Here is an 11774-nt window from a genome sequence, read left to right as displayed (position 1 = left end):
CCAGCAGAGGTGGCAACCCTAAGTGGAGGCAATAGGGTGGAAGCTAAAGAATCAGCTGTTTAAACTGAAGATAAGGAATTCCTGGACCAGTTTGACTACTGGTCACCTAATTGTTATCTAACATATTGGGATTGCAATGCTATATTTGCTTGCCAGTATTAAACCAGGCCCAGAGTGGCAATCTGTGGATTCTGGCAAATGCCAGAGGGGCTGCTGTAAGATGCCATAGACCAGTGCTGTCCAATGTTTGTGGTACCAAGGGCCAGAATTTTGACCACACCCCTTTTTTTTTTTTTTTTTAAATCTGCACCCACTACAAACCACACCCATGTAATCACAAGAGCTTTTAAGACCATACCCACATTAATATGGTAGCACAGCAAAAACTCAAATGGTTGGTGCTCACTGCAAAGATATCTCCCATCACTCATATGTGAAAGAAGTTTATATAAGAAGTTTACAAGTCATATTAAGCTACACCCTTATATCCATATTCTCCTCCTCCTCCCTTGTGGATACCATAGCAACCCCCAGCACATAATAATTACAGAGTATGGCACACACAGGCAGCATAGGGCAGGCAGAGTATGGCACACACAGGCAGAATAGGGCAGGCAGAATAGGGCAGGCAGAGTATGGCACACACAGGCAGGGTAGGGCAGGCAGAGTATGGCACACACAGGCAGCATAGGGCATGCAGAGTATCGCACACACAGGCAGGGTAGGGCAGGGCAGGCAGAGTATGGCACACACAGGCAGCATAGGGCAGGTAGAGTATTGTACACACAGGCAGCATAGGGCGGGCAGAGTATGGCACACACTGACAGGGTAGGGCAGGCAGAGTATGGCACACACAGGCAGCATAAGGCATGCAGTGTTTGGCACACACAGGCATGGGGCAGTAAGACTATGGTGCACACAGGCAGCATAGGGCAGGCAGAGTATAGCACACACAGGCAGGATAGAGCAGGACAGACAGTGTAGGGAAGGAAGGGAAGGAGACAGGGAAACCTATTCTAAATCATGTCAGTAAGTATTCATAACCACTATTGCTACTTGCAATTGCTACCTGCAATCTGCCCAAAGTTTCTTTTTCTTTTTTAATTGTACAGGCATGGGATCTGTTATCTGAAAAAACAGTTATCCAGAAAGTTCTGAATTACGGAAAGGCCATCTCCCATAGACTCCATTATAAGCAAATAATTCAATTTTTTTTTAAAATGATTTTCTTTTTCTCTGTGATTATAAACAGTACCTTGTACTTAATCCCAACTAAAATATAATTAATCCTTATTGGAGGCAAAACCTAAAGGCAATCCTATTGGGTTTATTCAATATTTGAATGATTTTTAGCAGACATAAGGTATGGAGATTTTCTAAACATATTTAATTTATATACAAAATACAGTTGCAGTCACAGCAAATTCCCTATAGTCAGTTGCATGAAAAAAAACAAAACTCTTTTATTAAAGGTACTTGCACCAAAATGTACTCCTTGCATTTCCCTTTAGGTATGCTCAAATCGAGTGCTGCTGTGCCTATTAAGCAGGCAGTAGCTTCAGGGTTCCCTTTGTGCCTAACATCAACAGGAGCAGCACACTTGTGCCTAAATTAAGTCAGGTGGACTTTCGATTTTCAACTAAGTACACATGCAGCTGCTGTAATTTTGCCAAATCAGATGCAGAATTGGTCAAGAGCATTGCTCGTTTGTGACCACAAAGACAGCGGAACTCTGAAGAAAAAAAAAACTTGTACTGTGGGGGAAAGACACAGCAATTGCACTCTAAACTGTACTTGGGAATGTACACATGCCATTTATCTGTAATTTGCTATAAAAATATGTGCTCTTCTGCCCCCCCCCCTCTCCCACCATGGCAAAACCTCAGAAACAAGATGCAAAAAAGAATCACCCCAATAAACATGTATTGCATGTGACACAACTTATAAACTCTCTAAAAATCAAGATTTCTCTGCATAATTGTGGGCAGTAGATGGAAATATGAACTCTATAAGCATTTTTTTGTTTGTTTACATTTTACCTTACTATGATTGGGACATGTTCTTTGGTTTTACCATCATGAAAAGATTGTGCTATGGCACAAGTCACAATTCTGGGTATGTTGTTACCTGGTGACTTGGAATCACACACACAAACACTTATTTCTATGCAATTTCCCCACTCTATCTGCCATCAAATCACAATTATTATGAATAGAGAAGAAAGCTTTTCCAGACTTTTATTTCTATACATAATAAAGCTACTAACAGACATTTACATTTTATTAATAATAATGTTAGAACATGTGGGAGATTTTTCTAAGGATATAACACACATCTCTAAAACTGTACTGCAGGGCCCCCTATGCTACAGTGTCCTATGTGTGTTTTGGTATTTCTTGCAGGTTAAACACATTGTTCAGCCTTCAAAGGTCCCAATCTGGCTGGGCTAAAAACTGCATTTTGTTTTATTAAGCAAACAAACTACTTTTGCAAGAAAAAAAGCCATAAAATCAGATTTGTTTTTTTCCTTTTTTCTTTATTTGGCAACAATCTCAGTAACATGTTCAACTGTCCGTACTTTTACTGGATTCACCTCCTTAAATTTTCTTAAAAATATAAAGCCCACCCCCAGAAAGCCTGCATTGCATCTAGTGGCTTCAAATCATTCCCAGGATACTGAAGGAATATGTAGTGCAGACAAAAGCTAAAAGTCTTTTTCCCCAATTCATGTCATGTAAACATTTTACAACCAGCAAGAAACCAGAAGTAGACTGAACAGCCAAGCCTTTCTTCATGAAGGTTCCAGAGATAAATTTGTGGTATCCAAAACTCACTTACTCAGAGATTCCACAAGATTCTGCGCTGGCAAGCTGAATCATATAGCAGTCAGTAAAAAGATGCTTTGCACCATTGAGGTGGTACAGGAGTTGCATATCAACAACCAAGCAACATCTATGTCATTTAATTTTTGCTTGCCCAGAAGAGAGTTTCATAGCAAATGCAAGTAAAAGATAGGTTGTTATTATTATAATAAAAAAAAAATCAAATAAAAGACAAAAACCAGACAGCTCAGCTTGAGCCTTCCCAACCACTTCTTAATATCATGATTCCTTTAACCATCAATGAACAGTTATGAAAATACATTAAATTATTTTTTAGCCTACTTAAGATAATCCTTATCTGTCCAATCCATATTTAAAGAAGGGATGGGGGAAAAAAGTTCACATTTGCATAAGGGCATTAGCTTCATTTGCCAGAGTCTAATTAGTAGAACCTTTTGTTCCTTTCTTGACGTTTTTGGAACACAACAGCTCCTACAACAGCACACACAATAATACCCAGAAGGGCAGCAAGCAGTAGCAAGAAAACCTTCCAGCCTGTCAGTGGGCCACCGCGGTAATTCCCAGTTGGGTCATCTACATTATCTAAAAAATAAAACATGGTTAAGTAATTTTAAATATATAAATGTGTAGATCAGCACATGTAACTTTCATGTACAACTTTAAACACAAAGCCTTTTTATTAGGCTTAATTTCCCCCCTGCCCATTTCCAACCCCATGTAATGTGCAACCTCCAGCACTACATGAAATATACAGTAAATACTTTTGAATACAATACGCTAAAGTGCTAGATGGCAAAAAATTTTTCCCACTTTCTCTGGATGATCATTTATTTTATTATGGTTTTCTGCCTTAACCCATGTAAAAATGGCTACAAATATACCTTATTTAAAAGCAATACTGACACACACAAATCATAATCTGCCAATTAAAATTAATTAAAAGAACAATCTGAAATCTACGCAATCTGAAAATGCAGACCTAACTACCCAAGAAACATTTTAGGCAGAGTTGCTCTACACTCCTATAGGGCAAAGACACACAGAGCTACTTAGTAGCGGCTTGTAATGGCTACTAAACACCAGAAAATACCCTGCCATAGACAATACTAAGAATTGCCTCTGCTAAAACACAGAGACAATTATTAGTAAATGATCAGCATTGTCTGTTTTTGTAGCTGCTACTAGTAGCTTTGTGTGTCTTCACTCATAACAGCAAGCAACATAAACAGTGCTTGGGAGGAAGAAAACGTTTAACTGATTTTTGCCAGTATACCTATTATATCTCCTCTGTTTATTTTTCCTTAAATAGACAATAAAACAATGTTCCTTGTACAGAATATTCCTTCCTTAAATATTTGCAGTTCTGCATGACCAGAAGCTGCCAATATGGTTTATGTCAGAAACACCGACATCAATAAAACAGGGCAATGTATTTATCACCTCTAGTAGAGCAGGTATTTTTTTACTAAAGCCTGTGGGGGAACACAGAATAGGTCATGCCTTAATACTTAGTTGACTGAACTGTTTAAAAAGTGTCTTGTATTTGATCAACTTAACTCATAACTCTTGTCTACTTTCCCAAGTAGACATCAACGTTCAATTTTCAAAGTGCCCATTATATCTAAGTCTTATTGCTATATTAAACCTTATACTCACCCTTGGGGGACCTTAGCAGGCTTACACTGGGCTCTATCTTAGTCCAGTCGATATTCTCATCATCTGATGAATGGTCAACCATCAGCTGGTAAAGCTTCATTGAAATTATATCATGATTATCTAATAAGCAACAAATATATATTTATTGAAATATGTCAACCATTGTGATAAAATGAAAAGATAAAAAAAGAGAATCACTTTGTAACTAGGTTTAATGATCATGGGACAACTGAGCTGTGGCCTCACAAGTAAACCAACCTGATAAATCTCCAGTTGCAGCAGATGCTCCAAAATAATAACCAGTTGGTAACCGGACCCCAGATATGTCTAAACAATTCTTCCATTCATTCTTATCTTCAATATCAGTCATCACCTTCAGGAAAATCATGGCAAATAAATCAAAATAAAAGTGAAGAGGAGTGAAGTCGAGATAATCATTGTCATCTGTGGCAGAAAACAGGCATTCCTTACCGTAAGACGGCCCTGAGAATAGCGAATAGCAAGAAAGGTATCATGGTTTTTATTGCGGACATCAACTGTGCAGCCTGCCAGTTCTACTGTTCGTCCATCTTTGCTGTGGTCATACTCCAGGGAGCCATTGTTCACCATTACAGAGATATAGGGGAAAACACGCTAAAAAGTTAAATATATCAGTTAGAACCAACTTGAAGTAGAATTTGAAAGGAACAAACTTTATATGTGTGATTTTTTTTATAACCTAATGTAAAATGTTATCACAAAAAGTAGGAGAGTGCAATACCCAAGTTTACCTTGATATTTTAACTGATTCTTGAATAAGGTTAAAATAGACAAAACTTTGCAAGTAAAGTCATTTCCATAAAAAAAAAAAAGAAAAGAAGGGGTGGGCACTCTAGACATCTAAAAGTAAAAAGAAAAAATTCTTTATTATACACTATGGGCCCGATTCACTAAAGTCCGAAATAAGGAGTGCTATTTATAGCATGCGTTAAAAATCTTATCACTTCTTATTTTTCGCTCGATTCACTAAAAGGACACTTGTCATAATTAAGAAGCGATGTTCTTGGCGTTATTTATCTTGCGACGACATATTTTCAAGCAATATATTACGCAGCGCACAACATATTACGCAGCACGTTGCTTGAAAATATGTCGTCGCAAGATAAATAATGCCAAGAACATCGCTTCTTAATTATGACAAGTGTCCTTTTAGTGAATCGAGCGAAAAATAAGAAGCGATAAGATTTTTAACGCATGCTATAAATAGCACTCCTTATTTCGGACTTTAGTGAATCGGGCCCTATATGTCATAAAGGCTGCTGTGTTTCATGTCTATGATTAAGTGTCAGATAGACACGAAATGCGTCAGGCTTTATGAGATGAGTGTATAACAAAGATTTTTTTCTTTTTACTTTTAAATGGCCTGTCTTTTGGATGTTCAGAGTGCCACCCCTTCTTTTCTTTTTTTGTGCCAACAGTTGGTCTGCTCCCTTGAGCTGAGGGCTTGGGGTTAAAGTACCTGGATTATCCATTCCACCTTGGCGAGTTTTTCTATGGCTTATGGATGCTAAATTGCCAGACATAAGAGTGTGTTTTAAAGTCATTTCCATACCATAAACCAGCGTTTTTCAACCGCTGTTCCGCGGCACACTGTTCCGGGCCCTATCATTGGTTGCGCCCCGTGTGTACGGGTGACGTCAGTACGCACGGGACGCAACGTTATAAAAGGGCCTGTGTTCGGTCGTGTGTAGACAGAAGTGCAGAGGCGGCGCGCGTGAGGGGTAGAAGCCGCCGAAGAGCAGAAGTAAAATGCTGCTGGGCACCAATGTATTAGGGGGGGCCACGGGGCACACTGACTTATGGGGGCACTGCTGCTGGGCACCAATGTACTAGGGGGGCTGGCTCTTGGCACCAATGTACTGGGGGGCACTGCTGCTGGGCACCAATGTACTAGGGGGGCACTGCTCTTGGCACCAATGTACTAGGGGGGCACTGCTGCTGGGCACCAGTGTACTAGGGGGGCACTGCTCTTGGAACCAATGTACTAGGGGGGCACTGCTCTTGGCACCAATGTACTAGGGGGGCACTGCTGCTGGGCACCAGTGTACTAGGGGGGCACTGCTGCTGGGCACCAGTGTACTAGGGGGGCACTGCTGCTGGGCACCAGTGTACTAGGGGGGCACTGCTCTTGGAACCAATGTACTAGGGGGGCACTGCTGCTGGGCACCAATGTACTAGGGGGACACTGCTCTTGGCACCAATGTACTAGGGGGGCACTGCTGCTGGGCACCAGTGTACTAGGGGGGTACTGCTGCTGGGCACAGAGTTAAATTTTTTAACAATTTCTAATGGTGGTGTGCCTCGTGATTTTTTTCATGAAACAAGTGTGCCTTTGCCCAAAAAAGGTTGAAAAACACTGCCATAAACCATATCACATGGACTATATCCTGGCAATTTTTATTTAGAGATAAAGTGTGAATGACTTGCAGAACTGCATAGAAGTCACAGAACAAGTGCTTAGAAAGTGAGGATAATGAAGTTTTTGGTGAACAGAATGTTATCACTGTACCTTTTCCCAGGAAAATTTACAATGCCAAAACAATGCAGATGGTCTCTCACTGGCTACTACTGGAATTGCCTTAAAGAGTGCAGAGCCTGGAACTAATGCCACAACTACACTTATTTAATTTATTCAATAATCACAGGTTTTGTCTTACTTACAGCAATTCTCATTATCGTCAAAAGACAGCAATCCACAACATTTTCACGTGCTTTCTAAAATGTGGCATTTAAAATGATCTATGACATATTACACTAAAGGAAAATCTTCCAGGTAATTATATGCACATTATTTGTATAACCTTTTCTTTTCTAAAATAAATGGATACTTAGGGGCACATTTACTAAAATTTGTTTTTTTCTGGCCTTGAAAGCCATATAAACTCAACATGGTATGAATTCAAATTAAACTTAATCATTGCTATATTTATAAGATGTTTACATTCAAAAATCCCACATTTTTTGAGTTGAAAGCATTGTTAAAACTTGAAAAATTTGAGTTGAAGCGGACGTTCGTTTCCATAAATCCTCTTCCCAAACAGGAATTGCTCCAGCAGCCATTTTAGGAGCATTGCCACTCTTAATAATAATGTGTTTAAGTTTCACTTGAAACTGGGTGAAACTGAAAACAAAGATGGGATTAATTTCCTCTTGAAAAGTATGAAACTGAAAACAATGAGGGGATTAACTTGTCCTTGAAGCTGGGTGGAACTGAAAACAATGGTGGGATTAATTTGTCCTTCAAAATGTGTCAAGGACAGGCTGTCACTGACTATTCTATTCCTCTACTATTCTAAGCCTCCACAGTACTGACAGATCAAACCTGTCGAAATTATCTAGAAGAAAAAATCCAACTTTATCTCAAATTTGCTTTGTAAATGTGTCCCTTAAATATGTAAAAAATCCTACAATGTTCTACTCTAAAATGTATATTCACCCATACAAAACCGATGCACCATATGTTCATAAAACCTACCTCTGTTGTTTCATCATTTGGATAAGTGTCCAAAAACACTGCCAGACCATGAAACTTATCATGGTTTCCAAAAACAGGCCCTTTAAAGCAAAGAGAAAAGATGAGTTTATCTAGAAAACTGCCAAAGCAGATATAATAATAAAAAACAAGACTTCCCTGTTACTTACCAGGCTGTAATCGATCCTTTGCATACCACAGGGCAAAACCATCTCCATGAAGGTTTTTCTTTCCAGATCCATGGATCCGGAATTGAACGTGCAATTCCCAGTCTTTCAAAAAGCAAGGCTAGGATACAATTAAACTTTATTAGAAAAATTCTTCCACGAGAAATGCATTTTAGCTAAGATGTTAAACTAATGAAATGCTTCTTACTAATCTATTCCAGATTGAGCCTTCTTTGCTTCTCTCATCAGTTGTGAGACGCACATACTGACTGGTTAACATTGTGCTTCCACTGAAATCCCACATTGGCATTGAGCTGGACCCCACTCCTGACAAAAAAAATATTTGGACATTTAAATCTTTACAATTTTTAGATGTAAAGAAAAAAATGAGTTGTGCTATTTCATATCATGAAGCAAAATAAACTTTTAGCAAGGGGAAGTTGTGCTCACTATTAAATTTTAATTTTAAACTAGGGGCAGTGACCACAAAATTCAAATAGACAGCAACAAGAGGTCCTCTGAACTCACCCATTATCAATATATATATATATATATATATATATATATATATATATATATATATATATATATATATATATATATATATATATATATATAAATCTACCAAGAAATGGCCTCTCTCTTTAAGCAAAACATCAAAGTCATCCCTGGTCTGGCCAGTCTTGCACTCACTTTTATCCGATTTATCAAGAATTCTACTATTTCAATACATATATATTTAACAAAGTTAAAATAGTTTGACGTAGTTAAGGGGTAGGACTTTAATGTAGTATGATAATGTCTGATAAAAATAGTTTGACGTAGTTAAGAGGTAGGATTTTAACCTAGTACAGGTATGGGATCCCTTATCCAGAAACCCGTTATCCAGAAAGCTCAGAATTACGGAAAACCTGTCTCCCATAGACACCATTTTAATCAAATAATTCAGAATTTTAAAACCGATTTCCTTTTTCTCTGTAATGATAAAATAGTACCTTGTAATTGATCCAAACTAAGATATAATTAATCCTTATTGGATGTAAAACAATCCTATTGGGTTTAATATATATTTTTTTTTTTTAGTAGACTTAAAAGTATGGAGATCCAAATTCAGGAAAGACCCCTTATCCAGAATACCCTTGGTCCCGAGTATTCTGGATAACGGGTCCCATACCTGTACGATAATGTCTTGATAATGTCTGAGTGCAGAGGATCTCTTGTTGATGTAAAATAAACTTTAACCTCATAATAATGCGAAAGATTCTTTTGACCTTTGTGGGTATCCCTGGGACGACAGCTGTTATCAAAACATCATAAGTGCCCCAAGACACAGCCTTGCCTAAGCAGCCACTGTTTAAATTATACACTTTTCACAAGCTCCTTATTCCACCAACCGCATGGCTCTTATGGTCTTTACCATTATTAGAAACAAAAAGGGGAATAGAACTTAAAACAACAAGAAAAACTGCCTATGTTTTCTCATAGCCTATAATGAGATTTATACATCTGCAAAGACTACAGTTCTGCAAGGAATGTGTATATTCACTCTGTGTATTCATGGATTTCCTCCCACACAAAACAGGCAAGCAGCTTAATTGGCTCCTGACTGGCTTTTATGAGTTGTGTAAATGCCATAAAGAACTTAGATTGCTTTACTTGGACAGGTACTGATGGAACTGATAACCAGTATTTGTAAAGAGCTGCAAGAACTTGTCAACCCTCAACAAATAATGCCTGCAAATATATTAAAATAAAGCCATCACCAGCCCAGCCCAAAAAAATGAATTTTCTTAGCTCCATGCCTACTGAGTATGTCCTAGGAAGGATTTCCCCTAGATTTCTAAATTTCTGACATAACAAGGCCTGAAACACAAACCATAAGTAAAAACTTGTTATGCTACTTTTGCACAAACTAGTTTTAGGGCTAAATCGATTTGGGAATAGGTTTACTACTCACCTGTTACTTATATTCATTACTAAAATAATTTAGCAAGGTTCACATTGTATTTCAGTGAGCGACCATTTAAACTAAACAGAGATGAAATTATAGACACAGGTCACAGCCATCTAACTCCCTGCCATCTAACTCCCTGCCATGACGGTGACTGTGATCTAGTTATGCATTTTTAAAGCCTTGTTCCTCCTCACTCTAAAAGGTAACAAGAGACACTGCCTTATAAATGCTAGCAATTAATCATTATTGCCCTAATGACATGGGTTTCGTTGGCATATTTAATGTCATAAAGAGACTGCTTCCCTACATTTGTCTCTGTGCGGAAAGTTCAGCGCAGGTTCCCTTACCCTGGTATGGTTTGATAAGCGAGTGCTCCCTCTTCAAGTATTCACTGTTTCCATCTGTCAAATCAGCGAAAACCTTGTTTCCTATCACGAACACACTTAGAAACCTTAGGTGCCACAACGCCGCCATCTTTGCCGACTCCCTGAAACGCACAACTTCCTACTTCCGCTATAGTCATTTCTGCACAGTACAATGCGCGTATAAATTCAAAAATAATTGATCGCAATAGTGCGACAGTTACTTACATCCCTGCACTAAACTCATTGCGATGCGAAGTGGGGGTCATCATATTTGTTCAGAACGGAATCTGCGCTTAAAAAGGACAAATAACATATTTCCCAAATCAAACATGGCCGTGCGCAGAGCAAACGTCAAGGAAACAAAGAGCCTGAAGTAACCAATAGCAATTAAGCGAGTAATCACTTTTACCTGGTGGGAGCTCGTTTTCATTGGCTGTTGTTTAAGTTTTGGCACTTCGAGGGGACGGGTATATAAATATGAATATTGACTTTTTTGTCAATATTCATATTTATAAATCCCTCATGCCTTAGGGTTTACGATGTGAATTATATTTTTGGGTTGGAGGGGGTGGAGGCTTTTGTCAAAATGATATCAAAATAAAGTTTGTGTTTGTGTCTGCAAATGTAAATTTTGTGTGAGTGATTTTAGAGGGATTTGTTTACATTTGCAAAAAAAAGTTACTTTTGTGACATTACCTACCATTAATTTCATATATGTCTGAGCTCAAGGTCAATGTCTAAACTTATAGCAGTAAATCACTTACATACCAAGAGGATTAGTAGTTAATCTTAAAAAAAAATCTTTAGAGTTGCCAGCTGTATCAATTGCTCCCCACAATATTTTATGTCAATGTCAACAATAGAGGAGACTATAGAATAGGTGCATGCCACAAAACGATGGCAATCAGGCCCAGACTGGTAGTCTGTAGATTCTACCAAACACCAGATTGGAGCCCAGAAACATTTTTTGCTGGGTGGCCTCACTGGCCTGAGTAATTCACATTACCCCCCATTCATAGGGCTTCTATCAGGCAATTATTAGCCTAGCCTGTAAAACACAATGTAGGCTGGGGCCAGAATTACAAATAAAGAGAATTACTAGAGTTAATATAGCAGGGCCATTCCAGGTGAAATGAGGGGTCTGTAATGTCTGTATGATACATCATACAAAAGCTATTGCAAATGAAATGGCAGATTGGCCCCTATGCCCTGGTGAGCCCTGGGCAAATGCCTCTTTTGCCCATTTATTAATTAAACCCTACGCTAGTGTACAGAGTA

The 11774-nt window shown here is 38.5% G+C and overlaps 1 protein-coding gene across 2 annotated transcripts; it reads right to left on the bottom strand.

The window, feature by feature from the left end:
* Positions 1 to 2519: 2519 nt before the first annotated feature.
* On the bottom strand, positions 2520 to 10829 carry lman2 (lectin, mannose-binding 2). 2 transcript variants are annotated; one of them, XM_018092150.2, is made up of 9 exons: positions 10722 to 10829; positions 10479 to 10635; positions 8386 to 8504; positions 8181 to 8298; positions 8014 to 8093; positions 4971 to 5132; positions 4758 to 4872; positions 4500 to 4619; positions 2529 to 3425 (listed from the first exon to the last, which is right to left on the bottom strand). In XM_018092150.2, exons 2-9 carry the CDS (start codon positions 10603 to 10605, stop codon positions 3265 to 3267), a joined length of 1002 nt encoding a protein of 333 aa, XP_017947639.1. In that variant the 5' UTR covers positions 10606 to 10635; positions 10722 to 10829; the 3' UTR covers positions 2529 to 3264.
* Positions 10830 to 11774: the final 945 nt, after the last annotated feature.

This window comes from Xenopus tropicalis, chromosome 3 (genome assembly GCF_000004195.4).
Source record: "Xenopus tropicalis strain Nigerian chromosome 3, UCB_Xtro_10.0, whole genome shotgun sequence".
NCBI classification, from domain to species: domain Eukaryota; kingdom Metazoa; phylum Chordata; class Amphibia; order Anura; family Pipidae; genus Xenopus; species Xenopus tropicalis.
The sequence above is the reverse complement of the archived record's forward strand: the minus strand, read 5'-3'. Positions and strand labels throughout refer to the sequence as shown.

Coding starts and splice junctions, on each gene's coding strand:
- lman2 (XM_018092150.2), bottom strand. CDS start 10,605: ATGGCGGCGTTGTGGCACCTAAGGTTTCTAAGTGTGTTCGTGATAGGA. Junction 8,094..8,180: donor AAAGGATCGATTACAGCCTG/GTAAGTAACAGG, acceptor TTTGCTTTAAAG/GGCCTGTTTTTGGAAACCAT. Junction 5,133..8,013: donor CAAATGATGAAACAACAGAG/GTAGGTTTTATG, acceptor TTAACTTTTTAG/CGTGTTTTCCCCTATATCTC.